This window comes from Salvia miltiorrhiza, chromosome 5, assembly GCF_028751815.1.
Source record: "Salvia miltiorrhiza cultivar Shanhuang (shh) chromosome 5, IMPLAD_Smil_shh, whole genome shotgun sequence".
Lineage (NCBI taxonomy): Eukaryota > Viridiplantae > Streptophyta > Magnoliopsida > Lamiales > Lamiaceae > Salvia > Salvia miltiorrhiza.
This window is the reverse complement of record NC_080391.1, coordinates 27,191,020-27,211,895: the sequence shown is the minus strand read 5'-3', so window position 1 is coordinate 27,211,895 and position 20,876 is coordinate 27,191,020. Positions and strand designations below refer to the sequence as shown.

The 20,876-nt window shown below is 36.9% G+C and overlaps 2 protein-coding genes and 1 long non-coding RNA gene across 5 annotated transcripts; 2 read left to right on the top strand and 1 right to left on the bottom strand.

Annotated features, from left to right (window-relative positions):
- The first annotated feature begins 4,760 nt into the window (after positions 1 to 4,760).
- Positions 4,761 to 14,272, top strand: LOC131026241 (DNA polymerase eta). Of its 3 annotated transcripts, none has more exons than XM_057956038.1 (17): positions 4,761 to 5,657; positions 6,242 to 6,482; positions 7,049 to 7,169; positions 7,252 to 7,363; positions 7,444 to 7,611; positions 7,907 to 8,071; positions 8,197 to 8,300; positions 8,400 to 8,519; positions 9,138 to 9,261; positions 9,400 to 9,513; positions 9,664 to 9,879; positions 10,454 to 10,553; positions 10,660 to 10,787; positions 11,326 to 11,428; positions 11,509 to 11,606; positions 11,901 to 12,003; positions 12,090 to 14,272. In XM_057956038.1, exons 1-17 carry the CDS (start codon positions 5,574 to 5,576, stop codon positions 12,101 to 12,103), a joined length of 2,115 nt encoding a protein of 704 aa, XP_057812021.1. In that variant the 5' UTR covers positions 4,761 to 5,573; the 3' UTR covers positions 12,104 to 14,272. The 3 variants fall into 3 exon arrangements, with proteins under 3 accessions (XP_057812021.1, XP_057812020.1, XP_057812019.1); XM_057956037.1 differs by having other exon boundaries at positions 4,767 to 5,657; positions 10,660 to 10,778; positions 12,120 to 14,272; XM_057956036.1 differs by having other exon boundaries at positions 4,769 to 5,657; positions 12,120 to 14,272.
- On the top strand, positions 12,883 to 14,272 carry LOC131026242 (phosphoglycerate mutase-like protein AT74H). Its single transcript, XM_057956039.1, has 3 exons — positions 12,883 to 13,065; positions 13,194 to 13,703; positions 13,764 to 14,272. The coding sequence occupies exons 1-3, from the start codon at positions 13,056 to 13,058 to the stop codon at positions 14,144 to 14,146; spliced, it is 903 nt and encodes a 300-aa protein (XP_057812022.1). The 5' UTR covers positions 12,883 to 13,055; the 3' UTR covers positions 14,147 to 14,272.
- A 1,563-nt stretch (positions 14,273 to 15,835) lies between these two features.
- Positions 15,836 to 18,980, bottom strand: LOC131026243 (uncharacterized). The gene is made up of 2 exons (XR_009102225.1): positions 17,652 to 18,980; positions 15,836 to 16,225 (listed from the first exon to the last, which is right to left on the bottom strand). It is a non-coding gene; the product is annotated as an uncharacterized LOC131026243 (long non-coding RNA).
- Between the last annotated feature and the right edge of the window lie 1,896 nt (positions 18,981 to 20,876).

Here is a 20,876-nt window from a genome sequence, read left to right as displayed (position 1 = left end):
AGCTTTCTTTAGCTTAAGACTAGTCACATTAGAGCCAAATGTGCTCAATGAATTCCTACGCCTCTGTGCCGTATACTTTTATTCCGGAAGTATTGATGAAAAATGCACCATGAAGCTTTTTTTTTTTCCTTTTTTTTGAAGTTCCAAAGTCCATGGAAGGAAATGCTCATCAACAATTACAAGTCACCCGGGGAATACCCCATTGACAGTATGGCAAGAAGAATGTCTTATGTCTATCAAAAGTTGTCCGAATGGAGCCAACAAGCATCGATCCAGAGAAATCTCAAGAAATTGAGAAAGATCAACAAATGAACGCCTTTGAATTGTGAAAACATCGACCTACCAACAAAAATTGGTGGGGAAATATCATATGAAATGAGGAAAAAGAAAAACAGGTTCCCGCCCTTTGCCAGAGAACCAGGATAAGACATGATTCTTGGAGGCCTAGAACCATGTAGTCTAAGCAAAAGGCCCGATCTTATAAGTCAGGCCAAAGGAGCGAACCATCAAGAAATCGGTTTTCATCCCAAAAACGAACCCCAACAAAGAAAACTTTTAGGCGTACTCAAGCCAAGGCAAATTAAAGTTTTAAATATTGCAATTGCTGGACTTGCGGTGCAAAGGGGCATATTTCAATTAATTTCCCTTGCAACGAGAAAAGAGGGATGAGGAGATTCGAATCTACACCAGATATCAAAGATGCCATCTACTACCAGGAATTGGTACAAGTATATCAATTTGAAGATATACCCTCAGACGAGAGTATATATGAACAATAAAAAGTCTTCAATTCTGAAAGTTTGGACATGTTTGATGGATCCTATGAATCTAAATCAGACTGAGGATCAAGAGATTATCCACATCGAACGTGAAGATCAGGAGGAATATTCCAGTCATGCCCTGATCCCACAACAGAAGATGGTGATAAAATCATGAAGAAGAGCCTGCATATACAATTATATCAAGGCTTCGCAGGAGGGAAATGCAAACAGTGTGGCAAACTAATAAAGACTGATCCGAATAAAAACGACACCACTGCTTTGAAGAATCATACTACTTCATGCTTGAAGAGGCATCAGGCAACAACTAGTTAGTCGGTTCTCAACTTACAACCCACTACTGATGGAACATGATCGTTGACAAGTTGGAAATTCGATCAAAATGTCGTTAGAATGGCATTGTGTCAGATGATCATCATGGATGAACTTCCATTTAGATTTGTCGAGCGTGAAGGGTTCAAGATGTTTATGGAGGCTGCATGTCCTATGTTCAAGATCCCAGGCAGACAAACAGTAAGAGCTTATTGTATGAGATTAATTTTTGGAGCGGAAGATGATCTTAAAATCTTTTTTTCAAGTCATGGGACGAGTTTCGATCACGACTGATTGTTGGACAGGGATCAACAACACAAATTTTATTTGTGTCACAGCACATTGCATTGACAAGGAGTGAAATTGCATAAAAAGATAATAAGTTTTCGCAAGTGCACTAGTCACACAGGTGATGATCTTGCTACTGCAATCATATCATCCGTGGAGGGGTGGGGCTTGCATAAGGTACCTGTTGCACAATGGACAATGCAACGTCAAATAATGCTACAATTAGGTACATGAAGCCAGACTTTGAGAGGTGGGGGACAAGTGTTGTTGGTGGCAAGTATTTGCATATGCGTTGTGTTGCTCACGTCCTAAACTTGATTGTGAAGGTTGGATTGGATGAGATTGGCATGTTCGTGAGATGAGTAAGAGAAGCCGTCAAATGTATGAAGGCATCACCATCTAGAGTGGACAACTTCAGAAGTTATGCGGTGGCTTTGGAGATTGAGTGCAGCAAGTCTTTGACTTTGGATGTACCGACGAGATGGAACTCTACCTATTTGATGCTCGAGTCAGATGTGCCATATAAGGAGGTCTTCGATCTACATGTGAATGTAAATCATGAATTTGTACATGATTTGAATCAGAAGTACAAAAACATGACAATTGGAGTTCCTGACAGCTTTGACTGGGCTAAAGTGAAGATGCTTTGTGATTATTTGGTCAGATTTCATGATTTGACACTTTTCGTCTCAGGTACCACATATGTCTCAGCCCATTTATTTTTCAAGGAAATGTGCTATATCTTTGATTTCATGATTTGACACTTCTCTTCTCAGGTACCACATATGTCTCAGCCCATTTATTTTTCAAGGAAATATGCTCTATCTTTGAGTTCATTACTCAGTTACAGAGGGATGAAGATGCTGATATTAGGGCCATGGCCGATGAGATGAAGGCAAAGCTTGGAAAGTATTGGTTGGAAACAGATCAGGTGAATCCGAGAATGAACAAGTTATTTTACATTGCTGCATTGTTGGATCCGAGACAGAAGATCACACATGTGGAAAAGTGTTTAAGGAAAGTTTATGCTCCTCAGTGAGCGGTTGAATTATTAGGGGAGCTGCGCAACTCATTTAATGAGTTGTTTGAGTATTACAAGAAACAACTTACTTCAGTTAAGGAAGCACTTGCCAATGCACCTACTTCGGTTCAAATTGAACCTCGAGTTAGTGGTGCTCGATGCCATGTTGATGTTATTTCTCATGATAGTGAAGATGAAGATTCAGGCAATATGTCAGAGATTACTGTGTACTTTGCTGAAAAGAAATACAAGCACGAAGCTATCGAGGGTGATCAGTTTGATATCCTACAGTGGTGGTCCAAAAATACCCGCGTTTCCCTATTCTTTCCGAGATGGTGAGGACATCATGGCTATCCATATATCGAGCGTTGCTTCTGAGGCTGCATTTGGCACGGGGGGTCGTGTTTTATCTCAATTTAGAAGCTCGTTGACTGCTAATATGGTGGAGGCTTTGATATGCACATCAGTTGGCATCTTCAGTCCTCCGGTCTTCAGTCTTTAGTCTTTAGAACAATATCTAAACTAGAAAAAGAACTCTAACACTTGAGTTCGGACAATTCTAGTCTATTACAAGGAAAACCTAAGAATTTTGGTATCATCAAAACTAGGATTAGGATATTTCATTAAGTTCCCAACATACGAGAAATATAAGGCGGAGTACTTTGCTGCCTATATAAATGCACAACAAAACGAGAAATCTTCACAGCAGAAATTGAAGAGGAGTTACCTCGTATAGCTGGAAAAAAAAAATTCAAAGAAAATCTTACTCATATCCAAAGGAGTAAAACAAACGTAAATATTAATCGAAGTAGCCGGACAGACGTCTTGGTATAAGGTCAAAACTCCACCTATCTATTTCCATGATACAAGTGCAGATATATTGCTTGGAAACAATTTTATGCAAACTTTCAAAAGATTTACACAGGACAATGAAGCCAGGAGGCTAGTGTTCACAACCAATTGTGATCACAAAATCATTGTACAAAGGTTGGAAGGAGCATTCAATCGAACCATGCCAGTCAGCTTTCGCAGCAAGCGTAGTGATGATGAAGGCAAACTTCGACAACCAAAGATGAAAGCTCAAAGAAGGTTTGGGGAAATACTGCTAAAATGCAGATATGACAACCTCGATCTTAAGGCAGACGAGATCCAGATCCTTAAGGTTTCTCTAATATCCCGCAAATATATTAGAGAAGAAGGGCAGGTGTCCATAGCCGATGTCAAAAGGAGAATCCAACAATGTTATCATGAGGATCCTTTAGCATGGCGGGTAGGGGTGTATACGAACCGAACCAAGCCGAATATCTCCAGGCTCGGGCTCGGTTCGTGAAAATTTAGCTCGGCTCGAGTTCGGTTCGAGCTCGAATTCGAGCTTTAAAATGAGCTCGAGCTCGCCTCGCCTATATAATACTAAGTTCGAGTTTGGTTTGAATTCGACTCATTAATTATTCGTTTATCTCGAGTTTGAGTTCAGCTCGAATTTTGAGCTCGATTCCAAATTCAGGCTCGAATTCGAACTCGGTTTGAATTATTTATATATTAAGGTTTCATTAAAATAAAAAATTATAATTATTCATATATTTCTAAAGTATTTACGAGTCACAATTTATAGTTTATTTTTAATAAATAGATAATTTGTCAATAGGGGTGAGCAAAAACCGAACCGATGCTGAAAAACCGAACCGAACCGAACTGGATTGGTGCGGTTCGGTCCCAAATTTATTGGTTCGGTTTCGGTTCGGTTTCGAAAAGTGAAAACCGAAAATTTTCGGTTTGGTGTCGGTTTTTATTTTTTGGTTCGGTTTTAAACCGAACCGAACCGATACATTAATATATAAATATTTTTCTAATTATTTTACCTAATGGTCTAAAAGTAAAACCTTAGTGGGCTAGTGGCGGACAGCCCCCTGTATACATTAATATATAAATATTTTTCTAATTATTTTATCTAAAAGTAAAATGGCCCAATTCAGAATCACCCCAGTTCTGCCTAATCACGCCAGCCCTTCTTCGTCCCCCACTCTGCTCTCTCCCTTTACTCCAATCACTACAGTTCTGCCTCCCCCCCCTCCCGGCGTCGCGATCGTCGGCGTTGCCAAATGCGTAGTCGCCGTACAGCCCCCGCCCGGGCGACTCCATTCATCAGTCTCGTCCCTGTCCAGGCGCGACTCAGTCAGTCCCTGCCGGACTGTCCCTACCAGGCGCGACAGCCCCCTGCCGTCCGCCACTCGCCACTCCTCCGCGTGCAACAGCAACAGCCCATGCTTCACGCGGCCTACCCTCCTATCTTCGGTTCGGTGACCGAACCGAAACAAATTTTACTGTTCGGTTTGTTCGGTTTGGGCCCCCTATTGGTGCGGTTTGGTTTCAATTTTCGCCATCGGTTCGGTTTTCGGTTTTGAGTTTTTGGTTCGGTTTTGCACCGAACCGAACCGATGCTCACCCCTATTTGTCAAGTTAGTTGTAAATTATTTTTTTAATCATGAGAATTAATTTTATTATTCAAAAAACATTTAACAAATGAAATATATAAAATTATTATTTAATGAACATATTCGCGAGCCTATTCGCAAATATATTCGTGAGCCTATTCGCAAACCTATTCGCGAATAAGCTCGCGAAGGTATGAGCCGAACATGTTCGCAAGCTCACGAGCCGAACATGTACAAGCTCGAGTTTGGCTCGATAATTTTATCGAGCTCGGATTCGGCTCGTTTAAAAAACAAACGAATTTCGTACGAGTTTTTTTCGAGCCAAGTCCCGAATAATTCGCGAGCGGCTTGGTTCATTTACAGCCCTAATGGTGGGACAAGAATCAACTCAGAGCCACCTTGAAGGTTAAATCCGGCAAAGAGCATGAGTTAGTAAGGTTTAGGCCAATCCTGATGAACATTAGGGATCAACAGGACATGAGAAGCATAATCAAGGAACATCTTGATTTGCGATTGATTGAACCAGGGAACTTGCCCTATAGCAGTCCTGAATTTCTGGTAAGAAATCATGGTGTGATCAAAAGAGGTAAACCTAGGCTGGTTATTAATTATAAATGAATTAATGACATTATAAAATTTGATGGTTATTTTATCCCTAGCTGAGATCACCTTATTAACTGCATTAGGAATGCTAAGGATTTCTCAAAGTTTGATTGCAAGTGAGGTTTTTACCAGATTCGCATGGATGAAGGGAGTAAGAAGTTCACGGCCTTCTCAACTCCACAGGGTCATTATAGTCTGAAATGTCATGCATATGGAGCTAGTGTATCCACCCCAGATATTCCAAAGAAAGATGGATAATCTCTTCAAAGATTATTCCACATTTATGTTTGTCTATATTGATGATATTCTTATAGCATCAAAAGATATTAATGAACATGTTAAACATTTGGAGATCTTTACAGATGTTTGTCAAAATGAAGGATTGGTACTGTCCGAAAATAAGGCAGTTGTGGCAACTCAAAAAATGGAATTTCTGGGTATTGAGATTGACGAAACGGGGATAATTCTGCAGGGACATATTGTTGAAAAGGTTCAGAATTTCCCAGAAGATTTCAAGGAAAAGAAACAATTCCAAAATTTTCTAGGAGTTGTTAATTTTGCAGCGGTCCGCCTCATTAAGGGTAAAAACGTCCAAATCAATAAAAATGACCAAATTTTGTGTTTTTTCAATGTGTGGCCATAAATTATGTTTTATGCTTCATTTTGGCTACTTCAAAATTTTACCCTAACCTTTTTATGTTTGAAAACCTATAAACAAAATATAAGCAAACATTTGGATATGGAAGAAAGAGGCCCAATTGCATAAGGAAATATTTGGAAGTTGGGTTTCCTTAAGACTCCACAAGGCTAAAGGGCCGCTCCTTTCTTTGGGCTTTGTTGCGAGCTTTGCGAATTTTGTTCATTCGCGCGACAGGAAAACAAAGAGGAGTCGAATTGAAGGAGATTGTGGAGGGAAAAGAGGAGCAGGGTTCCACTCAAGTCCGGAAACACGCGGGACAGAAATTCCCAAGATGCCGGTGGCGAGACCAGAAATTTCCGATTCTAGAGTTATCGCTCACGTTGACATGGATTGCTTCTATGTTCAAGGTTTTTCCGTCTCTCTCTACTTTCTTGGCTTCACTTGTGCTTGCTTACTAATTGCTCAACTTTTTTGATTCATTTATCCCGGGACTTTAGCGGTTATGGGCATATATTATGTGGGATTCTTTCTTTTTTTTGGTGATTTTCTTTTTCCCGTTCGAGAGTGGTGTTTTTGGAGTGAAGTTTAACGCTTTCTTTACTCAAGATTGTTGGTGTGTATACAATTTTATCGCATTCTCTCTTGAAAGGAAACTTCCATCTTATACGGCTTGTCTTGCCAGTCAATGAGTATTCGTGTAGTAAGGTCCCTTGGCTTGTGAAGTAATCTATGAGCCATATAGATATCTGCTTGATCACCATATTTAGAGAAAACTGATTAATTAGCGAAGAGGCAATGTTTATTTATTCTAGGAAACAAGTTTGTTTGACACGGCTGTTGGACGTAGAATTTGTATTTAAAGAGTTGTGTGCACCCTCCCTGTGAGAATTTGTACTTCCATGACTTATTATATACTCTAGCTATTTGATGAAATTTTCATATTTTAAGTACGCAGCTATGACTATTTTTGCAGTTGAGCAGCGGAAACAGCCAAGTTTAAGAGGTCAGCCCACTGCTGTTGTACAGTACAATTCCTGGAAAGGAGGGGGCCTTATTGCTGTGGGTTATGAAGCCCGTGCATATGGAGTCAAAAGGTAAACAAGAAAACCAATTTTTTAATGCAATAAATTACCAAATGTTAGATTTGTGAGTGTTACTTTTCCTGTGGTTTTAAAGGTCAATGCGAGGTGATGAGGCCAAAAAGGTCTGTCCTGCAATTCAGCTAGTACAAGTTCCAGTGGGTCGTGGTAAAGCGGATTTAACTGTGTACCGGGATGCTGGTTCAGAGGTCTAAACAGTAAATATTTTGTAAGACATTCTTTTCCAACTCTTGGATCTATCTCCTCAATGACAACAACATATTTGTAGGTGGTGTCTATCCTTTCAAGCAAAGGTCGATGTGAGCGTGCTTCTATAGATGAAGTCTATCTGGATCTTACTGAAGCTGCAGAAACAATGTTGGCCGAAAACCCCCCTGAGAGTTTGGAAGCAATTGGTGAAGAGGCTCTTAAATCACATATATTGGGGCTTCATTTGGTATACAGCTTTATTTTGGTTTCTTCATACTCTGTTCCTTCTTTTTTTGCCCTGGGAGGTGGGGGGGGGGGAGGGTTTGCTATGGTCATTTGCTGCAAGATGAATAATATCTACTTGATATGTTACAAGGATCAAAGTTCTATCACTAGAAAGGCAAATGATTATTTAGTTTCCCTGCATTCTGTTTTTCTTGATTTATGTGTTCTTTAAATCTTGCATGTGTTTCTCAAAAAAGGGATAAAAGCGTTCCTTCATTTGTGGGAGTATCTACCTTTAAATTTCATTTCTAACCCAGGATGGAGCAGACAATCGAGATCGTGTGAGGGAGTGGTTTCTTATGAGCAATGCCGATCGTCGTGATAAATTATTGGCATGTGGTGCTCTTATTGTAGCAGAACTTAGACTGGAAGTTTTGAAAGAAACAGAATTCACATGTTCAGCTGGCATAGCCCATAATAAGGTCAGTGGTAGCATTTCAAAATTTAAAAATGTTTTTCTTTCTTGTCAATGTATATCCATTATAATGATTGCGCACAAAAAATGTGTTCCTCTCTGGACTCTAATTGGTACTTATGATGTGAACAGATGCTCGCTAAATTAGCCAGTGGAATGAATAAACCTGCTCAACAGACCGTTGTGCCTTCCTCATCTGTTAAGGAGTTGCTTAAATCTCTTGCTATAAAGAAAATGTAAGTTGATATTTATTTATTGTTATAAATGTTGAGCAAACGGCATCAGCTTCTTGTTTGGACATAATCTTGCACAACTTAAGGCAGACGTTATTACAGGAAACAACTTGGGGGAAAGCTTGGAACCTCTTTGCAAGTTGACCTTGGTGTGAATACTGTTGGGGATCTATTGCAGTTTTCGGAGGAGAAGCTGCAAGATCGCTATGGCATAAATACTGGGTTTGTACCCTGCTTTATGTTTTGTTGTAAGCTTCCTAATATATTGGAATGTATTATATTTTCTGAAGAAATGGTTGTTTCGCAAAAATGGTTTTTGACTGGTTACTTATTACTTATTTACATGACATTCCACGAACCTCCTTATAACATATAAAAATTTGTGCAGTTTTTAATCCAATGTCATCTTGTATAACAATTGCTCATATTCAATGGATCACTTTACATCTTTCACTAGCTAAAATTCTAGGCTTTTATTTCTTGTATATGTACGAGGCACCCCTTCTGTTTTTCATACTTTGGGGGTTTCTACTGCTTGTCTTTCCCTTCTCTTCTGTAGAATAACTTCTTTTTCGCAAGGTTTCATTCCATTTTTTGTGGATTGGATGATGGAAAAACCAGCAAGATATGGCTTTAATGCTTACCTTATTATAATGAAAAGGAGAAAGGGCTTTTATAAAATATTATTTCTTGTATTCTTGGACACATTCATGACTAGGCATTTCTAGAGTTGGGGACCTTAAGAAATTTTCTGCCATGGTATGCCTTCCATACAGTTGTACTGGTACATTTTGATAATGCAGTGTCTTTAATTTTGGATTTGTTTGCCATCCATAACAGGACTTGGTTATGGAATATTGCACGGGGGATCTGTGGAGATGAGGTTGAGGGTCGCCTTCTTCCGAAGAGTCATGGTTCCGGGAAGACATTTCCAGGACGTCAGGCTCTTAAGAAGATCTCTACAGTACACTCTCTATCTCTCTCGCTTTTCGCATTGGAAGATCCGTTACTCACCTTTTTTGGATAGTTGGTTGAGATACAAATTATAGTAGTTCGATGGCCATGACTTTGTTTCCTTTCACTATTGTTGTTACTGTTGCAGGTTCAGAAGTGGCTGAATGAACTTTGTTCTGAACTGAGTGAACGTCTTCTTCGTGATCTGGAACAGAATAAACGCATTGCTCGTACTCTTACCCTTCATGCAAGTGCTTACAAGGTCTTTCTCTGATTTTATTTTGCAACATAGCACTAAAGCCTCATGTGTTCAGTTTTGCCTACCTAGCATCTCCTTGGAAAACAACTTATTGTTGCACTTCAGTTTATATTTATAGAACACTTCTCATTATATTTGTATTTTATCCTCCAGTTGAATGACTCAGAATCAGTTAAAAAGTTCCCTTCAAAGTCCTGTTCCTTAAGGTATGGGATTGCCAAGATTCAAGAAGATGCCCTCAACCTGTTTCATGCTGGGCTGCGTGAATATGTTGGGGTATACCATGTGAGGATGAAAGAAACCAAGCAACATGAGTGGGCAATAACTGGTCTCTCTGTCTCAGCTAGTAAAATAGTTGTGATCCCATCTGTGAGTCAAAGTCATGTTGTCTCTGATGCAGCTTGTTTATAATGTTCTATCTCTCTACTTATTGCAAATTTGCGATGTTATTTTACTGGTCTCATTGAATGTTTCCCACTATATAAATGAGTAAATATGGTGATTTTAGCATTCAAATGTGACAATTTCACCATCTCTTGCGATGATCCATTGTTTAAAGAACTTGTTAAGCACCACCATATTAGTGAGCCGTTAGAGACCCAACAAACTTTTTCTCAACTGCATTTTGAAGTTTCTCTGACCAATTTGTAAACACAATAAGTAATTTTATGTTCTTTTGTTACAATGTCCCTATGCCGTATCCTGCCTAGTTTTGGGCGGAACGTTGGCTTGATTACTATTTCTAGAGCATCTTTATACTGTTGGATTTATTTTGTGGAAGATTTGCAATATTTTCCTGTACACCTCACTGGTAAAGTGTGAAGTTACATGTTTTCGGTAATTTTACTTTCTGAATGTTACTTAGTGCTGGTAAACTTTGTTGTGAATCATAACCTGCATATTTGCAGTAATTTCCTCTCATTCTTCTGCAATGTTTTGGCAGGGGACAAACTCAATTATGAAGTATTTCCATCACCAAAATCAGACTTGTGCTGAATTAAATGATGTATGCACCCAAGATGCTGCACCTTTTTCATCATCAGGTTCTGTTTGTTGCTATATTCTGCTCTTGAAGTTTGGTTATTGCTTTATTCTGTTGTGAAATTTCAATTATTTATCAGCAGCATGATAACTTTCAGCTTGGTTTAGGTACTAGGAGCTCTGTAGGATTGAATTTGGCTAACTACCCAGAAAATGATGTGTTTGAGGAAGAAACAAGGTTCGGTAGTGTTGTGCCATGTTTGGGACCAGATGGCGATGAAATAGAAGTGTGTAAGGCAAGCTTTAGTTTCATATTCTCAATTGTTCGTGGAAAATATTGTACTTGATGTAGAACTGCTTCCGTCCTTATTCAGTATCTTGATAAAATATTCATGTGTTAATGTACATTTATTTTGACATGGGCACATTGTAGCTGTTTACTTGGGTGCCTTCTCTGGCCATTACAGCATTATGATGATTGAAATATAGTTCTCCTGGAAATTTTACATGTGAAAGCTTTGTCTGCTTATAGAAACTAGAAATGTTCGGGTTTATAGATGGTCACTGCAAAGTGGTGTGCTTGTTTGCACGTATGTATCTTAGGATGTTACTGTTAGTGGCCCATAGGCCCCTCTTTTCCCAATTAGGTAAGGCCGGGGAAGGGGGAGGGGGAGGGTGTGCTTTCCAGTATTCACGTGAAAAGACAGAATAAAACATATATTTAAGTTTAGATTGGTAAAAACATTGCTTTCCCTGAAAGTGTAGCTGGTGAATGTTTCTCTCCATAGCTTGCGAGTAATACCGTGTTCGTTTCTTACATTTCTTCCTCTGTAGGACGATGTGTATACCAACGAAGCTGTAGGTAAGAAAGATCCACCTTTCTTTGGAGAGGAGCAGAGCCTGGGACTCCAAGAAGACACTCTTTCATCATGCTTAGGTGGGTCTCATCTCATGTCATCTGATCATGATTTTAATATCCCAGGTAGTGAAACTGATCTAATGTCAACTTGATATCAGGTAGTGAAACTGATTTGGAACCAAAACTTGCTCAATCGAAGATGGATTTCCTAGGACCTCGTTTGCAATCAGAGAAAAAGAAAAGGAAGGTAGAAAAGGTTAGTTATTCCATGTTTTTTCATCTTTATATGGAATTTAAAGTTTCAACTAAGGGAGGAATCCAAAACCTGAAATTTCTGTATTTGGCATTTATATGATAATTTTTTATTAACTGAGTTCAAGTTTGTGTAAGTGGCTAGTCGAGTTTATATGGTAATGTCTCATGGAAATGAACCATTTTGCCACAATATGCATATTGATCTCGCCGATTTTTCATTTTTGTGTCAATATTATGCCTATGTGCTGGAGAATAAACTTTTTAAGTATGCCCATGATTCATGAAATTGTTGTAGGGGAGTTCATCAATCTTAAGATTTTTCGGCACTCAGGACTCTTGCTCCTTTCCCGAGCATGCGATCCTTAAGACTTTTCAAGAGAGTGGAGCATCTTCCTCTGGTAATTATCCATTTCTTAGCCCTTGAGTAGAGGGGCATGAGCTCATTTTCTTCATCTTATACATCCTGATGTCATGTTTTCAAAAGGTAACCAATTTTGACGGGAATTTCTTAAAGGTAAGTCACTTCAGAAAATCCAGCAAACAATGACTGGGATCACCCCGGGAATGTGCAATTCCAGAACTGATGCATGGAGTTACAAGAGTGATGAGATTGACCCTTCTGTCTTGAATGAATTACCACCCGAGGTTCAAGCAGAAGTGCGTGCATGGATGCAGCCTCAGAAGCGGGCTAACATCGTGAAAAAGGGTTCTAGTATCGATCACTATTTCTCACCAACAACAAACTCTTGATCCTATTATCCAGACTTATTTATCGTTCAAAGGGATGCTTGTCTACTAATAAAGAAAAGGCCAGAAATATCAAATTGTTAATAGCTTGCCGTTTTTAATTCCAAGCTCAACTGAGTTAAGGATATCTGGAAATTGGCATCATCATGTCAATAGAGAAGTACATTATTTGTAAATGATCTAGTAACAACAATATGTATAGTAGCACATGTAATTGAAGACAAATTCTGGAGATCCTTGTGCCTCTGTTCTCTTGGTATATAATTCCTGCTTGCATTATATGACTGCTGGAGGCCTTGATCAATAAAACGGTTTGGACAGAGTCCCCATGATACGCTATGATAAGCTGCTTTTTTTTTAAAGAATATTAGTAGTTGCCACAGATATTGGTGAGCAGATTCTCCTCAGATCACTAATAATCTGTTACTGCGCAAGGATTTCATAATCAGCTGATCTGGTGAGTGGAAGAAAACTGGTATGTGTACTAATACATCCCCTAACTTTGTTTATGTTTTGCTACTGTAGTTGAAGAAGTTTGTCATGTATTTTTGCTTTCTTCAAAACAAATCGCATTGATTCTAGGATTTCTGAGTATGTGATCATGATCCTATCATGTTCATGTGATTGATTTTGAGATTTTTATGAATCACCACTTTGTCTCTCTCACTCGATTTCTTCCAAGATTGGTAGCCCGTTTTGGTGAATGAAGACTGGTATGTGTAACAGTATTTTACATTCCAGCTGTATTTATTACCCATTATTATCTTTTCCTTTTTATGTTTTGTTCTTTTTCACGAAGTCAAGTGATTTTGATTCTTTGATACGTCTCCATCTATCTTAGTTGACACGGCCAAAAGAAACTGTCAAAGGTTTTTGTATATACATAGCCAGAATCCCCAACCAAACCATCCTAGATCAGATCCCACCATGGCTGCCAAGAATAGGTGGCTTCCAAAGCGTATAATCTTGGTCCGCCATGGCGAGAGCAACGACAACGATGATGGCCCCAGTCACAGCACCCCACTGAGCCGGCGGGGGGCGGAGCAGGCGAGGCGAGCAGGCACCCGCATCCGGGATCTCCTAGACCAAAGTTGTTCCTCCTGGAAGATCTACGTCTACGTCTCCCCTTACGAGTGCACGAGATCAACGCTGCGAGAGATGGGGCGCGCTTTTCCGGCCAGCAGATTGATCGGAGTGAGAGAAGAGTGCAGAGTGCGAGAGCAGGATTTCGGGAATTTTCAGGATCCCCAGAAGATGAGACAGCTCAAGGAAATCCGCAACAAATTCGGGCGATTCTTCTTCCGCTTCCCGGAGGGAGAATCGGGAGCCGACGTCTTCGATCGCGTGTCGAGTAAGTCGGTGGAAATGGAATTATGTGCAAATCAAATGGCTGAGTAAAATTAATGTGCAGGTTTTCTGGAATCAATGTGGCGGGACATAGACATGCAGAGGTTCCCGCTCGATGGGGACGATGAGCTGAATCTGATAATCGTGTCGCACGGGCTGGCCATCCGCATATTTCTGATGCGGTGGTTCCGATGGACGGTGGAGCAGTTCGAGCGGCTCAAGAACCCTAAGAACTGCGAGTTTCGGGTGATGCAGCTGGGGGAGGGCGGCGAGTACAGCCTCGCCGTCCATCACGACGAGCCTAGGCTCAAGGCCTGGGGCCTCTCGCCCGACATGATAGCGGAGCAGAAGCTCAGAGCTTCCACCAGGACCCACCACGACTTTCTCTGGTATCACACTTTCTTTGCCCCTTCTCACGACGACGCCGACACACGTGTCACTGCCTAGGCTAGGATATTTTGTATTAGGTGTAATTATTTGCTAATAATTGTGCTTTCGCACCAACGACGTTATTTGATACGTGTTTCCATGTCATACCAAAGCAGGAATTTGACAACATTTATTTTCTTCTAAGTCCATTCTTTAATAATTTGATAGAATGAAATTAAAGAGGGAGTTAGAGATTGAATTATGTTTACTAGTGGGCAACCCGTCGAGTATCCTTTGGCGTAATAATTTTAAACTTTTGATATATTAACAAATTTTTAAACAATCTATATATTATAAAGTGATAATGTTAACATATTTTTATAAGAGTAAATAAATACTATGATAAATGAAATTGCTATTAAAAAATAAGTTCACATTTGAGCATCATAATCTAGAGCTTGAAAGATAAAACTGGAGCTCGTAAAACTATAATGACTTGTGAGCATCATCTTGTATGAAGCTTGAAAGAGCATAACTAACTTGTAAACATCATCCCATCTATAATTTGAGTAATCGGAGTCGAGTTCTAAGCATCACTTATTTGGAGCTTGAAAGATCGGAGTTGAGTGTTAAGGCATTATCTTATTTAAAGCTTAAAATGTTGGAATTAAGTTATGTGCATCATCTTGTTTGGAGCTTGACAAACCACTTCTAACTTATGAGCATCATATTGTTTGGAGTAAAACTGTGTTTTGAGTACATATCGTATGGAGCTTGATAGACAACCTCTGACTTTTTAACGTTATCTCATATGAAGTTTTAAAGATCAAAAGTGAATTTTGAGAATCATCTCATCTAGATCTATAAAGAAGCATATACCTAGCTAGTGAAAAATGTTTATTAATTAATTGGTCAATTTGTATTATCATTAGTTTAATACCAAAGATATTTTTGCCACGTCGAAGAAATAAAAAACTTATGCAGACATGCCAATATATAAATTAGTTTTAAATATATTATGCAAAAAATTTATTATATTTTAATTTATATAAATATTAGTGTTTAGAAAATCATCATATGATTATCAGACAATTAGAATCTTTCAACTTTCTCAATGTTGATATTGTGATAAACTAATTTTCTTAAAATTGAATTAGATAACTTAAATTTAGAGTTTTCACATCTACGCTAAACTAAATTTTCCTCGAATCAACATCATATAATTGAATTTTTCAATCCGGTTATTGATTAATCCAGTTAAATCAAGTATCGTTTTTAGTTCTGAAAAAATTAGTAATAACTCACAATGAAGTTGGTTGATTAGATTTTATAAGAAATAACAAAACTAAATTATTTGATTTTTTTAATTTTATAAAATAAACATAACAGAGAATTAATTAATTAACTACATCAAATAAATTAATAATGTGTTGTCCAATTAATCTAATAAAATGCTATATGTTATTATACATAGTTCTTTTGATCATAAAATTAGTTTATTATTTAAAAGGAAGTCATATAAAAAATCAATCTGAGATTCAAATTAATGAAGTCTCTTGAAAAAAAACTACTATGGGATTCAAATTTTATTTAAAAAAAATTAAACTGAATATATTGCTTTCAACAAATATATATTACTATGTGAGATCTTGTATTCTTCTTGATCATGTTGTAGCCTGGAGGTAGATTGTACAACTGTAAAAGCCATATAGCATGAAATTGTGAAAACGCAACTTGTTGGGAAAATTGGTACTTCCCCTAGTCATGTTTAACACTGTTCAACTTCATTTAATTACTAAGATTTGTTACAACAAAAGTTTCACAATCAAAATTTGTTAGTCGTTCAAAGTAGGAGGAGATTTACAAATAAAATAGATGAAAACATGAGACAAGTTAGAGAAGGTTATCACAAGATATTGAACAATACTCCAATCCCAGACCAATTTCCCAGATTGAGATGCCAACATTCCAGAAGCAGCTTCCTACAGCCACGTCGCGATTGGCATGAGCGATGGAACATGACGTGCCTAACGTCCTGATTGTCGATGTACAGGAAGAAATATTGCTCTTCGTTGTTCTTTTCCCACTGGAGTTGGGGCCTATGCTGCTCCAACAAAGATAGATACTCTCTTCCCATGATGGGTATGCCACCTAAACCTAAAATCGATATTATTGCATGACATTCAATTTCCAAAGAATGATTTTCTACTAAGTCAGAAGGATAATACAAAGGATAAGCTGCAGCACCAACAACATTAGAACATTAAAAAATGTGATGAAGACTTACCTCCAGAAACAACAAAATCATTCCCACAGAAATTGATGAAATACGCTTAAGATTTCACCACTTATGACTTCACCAAGCACTTACAACTATTGGATGAAATGCTTAAGATTTAAAACATAGGTAATTCTAAGATAAAGAGAGAGTGTCAACAAATCACTAAAGTTAACTACAGCCATTTTATGTGGTGGGTCTCCATTCAATCAAAACCAAAACACGATTGTTCATTTCTTCTTCTCAAAGTAGAACCTCACTCTTCTCTCTCACTACTAAATTTGCTAGAAAAGGTTAAAGTCACTGCCACAAACCATTGACTAAGGAACATGGGCTCTAACAAAGATCATCTTTACAATATAATAATCCATTATTTTGCACATTAGTTGGAAAGTAAATGAGATAGCAACTTTGAAAACTATAGTTCAGTAAAAACCAAGAAAAAGAACAACAAAAGGAACATGATAATCAGTTGGCTTTACAAGGAAAATAATGGTTACTTTCAACCTTTTGAATTTGTTAATCATAATATTTTGTCAGAGATTTGTGGCTTTCTTCTTTTTTAGTGAAGGACTGACATTAATGGTTGACAAAGGTCATCAGTTCTCCCACTAAAGATACGATATCCAAATCAACTTTCAAATGATACATGCAATTAATATTGCTAGTATGGGATATGGAAGTTACATAATTAGATACTCAAATCAACTATGAAGTTGATCAGAACTTGGCCATTATAAACAATAGATTAGCTAAAATTGGTCAACACATTTATTTGCTAAAATAAATGAAGATTTACATAGAAAAATACTGGTGAACACAATGAGAAAGTTGGGGTCTTTTATATTTCAAACAACTTTGACATTCTAAATATATTATCAAATATATTATCAGAATATTTTGTGAGGCAGCCATATCCTCTAACAACATGAATAATCAATTCTGCATTACACCGATCTGCTGTATTGTAGGTAGATCCACAATCACAACTTAACATTCGATGATTCAAATTAGAGTTGGAAAGTAAAATGAGATAACAGCAAAGTAAAATGACATAGCATTTTGATCATTTATTCAATCGAGCAAATCTATATATTTCCCGTCGAATTCCGATGAAGTACAAAATGTATAACAAACACCAACAAAATATAACAATGCCAAACAAATCAAGTTTTGTAAAATCTCACTTATATTCTTAGGCATTTTATCAAACAACTGGTGAGCAATATCATATCATAGATGTTTAAATAAAAGGAAAGATTTACATTTACATAACTTTAAATCAAAAGAATGGTTGTTCCTAACCTCTGTTCTGGCTGTTCCTAACCTCTATTCTGACAACGGGACAATGGGACAACGCACCTTATAACGGTCGAATGGCCGTTCCCAACACCCGGTGAGCGGCGGATTTGTGAAATTTTTTGAAAATCAGTGGTTATTAAAATAAAAGAATCGAACATGGTAAAAAATAAATCTTTCAGACAATGTTTTATAGTGAATTTCTGACTTGATTGTAGTGAAAGGTCACTGAGATTGAGAGAATTTTTAGGGGAGTAGATGAAAAAAATGAATCAGATTGGCTGAGATTGAGAGAATTTTTAGAGGAGTAGATGAAAAAAATTAATTAGATTGGTATGAATGAAGCACAAATGCCGCTTGCTTGAAATTAATCTTATGAACCCTTCATAGAAAGTGCTACCGTGATTGAGGCAGTAAACGCGGCTTGGTGAATTGGGAGTGAATTGGTAGTCGACGCGGCTTCGGCGCTCCAGCCTCCAAGTAAAAAGAGAGAATATAATTTAGGTTAAGCGTGTGATATGAATTCTATATATATGTCACGTAGGCTAAGGAATTTGAAAAGAAAGGATTTGAGGGCTGCCACATAGGCTAAGACCTAATCGTATTATAGAATAGATTGGTTTTTACCTTGGGCAGGTCCAATAAGTTGAGATCTAAGGCTGGAATGGAAAGGCTAAAATCTGAATCAAGGAAAATAGGCTAATTTGTTAATTTATCAAAAAGAGAGAGGCTAATTTGTCCATTCTAAATTAGTATAAGGGAACTCCTTATACTAACTTGCTGAAGATAAAAATTAAAGTATTAATCTTTTTGGTGTAAGTGTGTTAATATATTATTAGGGTGCGTTATTTTTAGTTGTAAATTTATCATGGGAAAAGAAGGGATAAACAAAATTTTCTACAAAATATAATTTGATCCTTACTCATTCTTCCTTTCACTACAAAGGAGGGTTACTATTATCACACAAAAAATGGAGGGATAATATTATCCCTTCCCCCATTTTCCTCGTTTTCGCCTCAGTCAGTTGGATAAAGTATCATTTTTTGTTATTGAAAATGTCATCTACATGTATTAAAATTATCATTTATATTTTTTTTATACAAAGTAATGTTTGCGTTATAAAAATATCATTTTTGAAGTAATTTGTATTTAGAAAAATATCATTTTTTGTTATTAAAAATGTTTACATGTATTAAAATTATAATTTGTAATGTATCATTTAATTTTATACAAAGTATTATTTGCTTTTATAAAAAATCGCACAGGATTTATCACGATACCCCATACAATATATATATTTTGTGACATTTTTGTGACACCTAAGAATTGATCTTAGCCCTTTATTTTGTGAATCTAACGGCTGTGAGATAATTACATGATGAGCCTATATATATGGCGTTAAGGGTATTGTTGTATTTCCTCCATTTTTATAATCCGTTACTTTCCTATAATCATACTATCATGATATCTTTTATTTAAGGCTGTTTAGATTTTATATATGTCACACATAATTGTGTATATTTTTTTCATGTTTTACATTGGAACATTAAATGCAAGTATTCGTCGTCTGATTTTCTTAATAGCTCAACGTTTAATTATGCCATTATTCATATGTATGTTGTTCGTGCGAACATAATGTCACATGAATATTGTCTTGTTCACATGAATATTGTCATGTTCAATGTATGTTGTTCGTGCGAACATAATGTCACATTCATGTGTGTTGTTCATTAATGACCACATTGTTCATGTATGTTTTCACATGAATAAAATGAATGAATATTTATTCATTACCTTAGTTTATGGTTTGAACAGTTTTGACCTTAACTTTTATTCATGATTGCATTAAATTATGAACATACATTTTTCAGTCAAAAAACATATTTTTTGTTCATGTATATTTTCCATATATTCAACAATACATTATGTCATGTTTCGAATTTCATTCACTCATTGTGTTATTACAAATTTCGAACATGGCATATCATTTATAAAACCTTAAAAAAAATTACTTGTCAAGTAATTGATATTGCTGAACAACGATGCATAATCAAATTTTTGCACATATTTTTTTATAAGCATATGTGAGCAAAATAGAACAATGAAAATGAATAAACTTCAATTCCAATTACCAAATGTAATCATGAGTCTGTGCTCTATTGAAATATGGCATAAAATATAATATTTGTTGAAAGTTTATAACTTGTTCATATTCCTGAATTGTCTCATCCAAGCAAGACATAGTTATCATTGAAGTTACTACTCTTGCACAACTCGCGATAACGTGTAGATCTCCAACTCCCCAGTTTCATAATTGAAATGATCAAATACCCAATAAGTCATCCGTCCTGGTATCTCTCTAATGGTAATAATGCCGAATTTCATCCTCTTCACATACTCCTTCTGTGCATCGTTCATCAAAGACAGGCTGTCATAGAGATTCATGTTCACACACATGAGATTCATAGTAAAAGACAGCCATGAAAAAATTCATCGCATATTCAACATTTTGATATTCGTATTAAAGTTCAAACATGAACAAGTCTAATTCATATTCACGATATACTCATAACATATTCCAGATACGAACAAAACAATTTTATATTCACACACATTTTATTCATATCCGAATTCAGTCATGAACAAATACACCCCACATTCAAACTCATTATATTCATAGCATCACATAAACAACCAAATCTACACATGAACAAAATCACTTATATTCACAATCACAATGTTCATATCCAGATTCACAATGTTCACACACAATCATGAACAAGACACATATATTCATGAACAACAAACATAGATTGATATCAAAATATAGTTGTGAACAATGTTATGCCTGAATATACACATGAACAGTATCACCTATATGAACAAGCACTATGTCATATATAAATTCATACATGAACAACATACGACTTATCAATGATCAAAATATTCATAACCAAACTCCGACATGAACAACCAAATATACACATGAACAACATCACTTATATTCACAATCACAATGTTCATATCCAAATTCACACAAACATGAACAACAAACTTAGATTCATGAATAACCAAAAAATTATTGAGCTTACGACAATGTCCAGAAGCATTCTTCCCCGTGAAACCACAGTTTATTAAATACTCTCTTCATCCGTCAAAAGTGGGGCACTTTAGTTGGGCACGAGATTTAATAAAATTTGTGATGATTTTGATGTAATGGAGAAAAGGGTC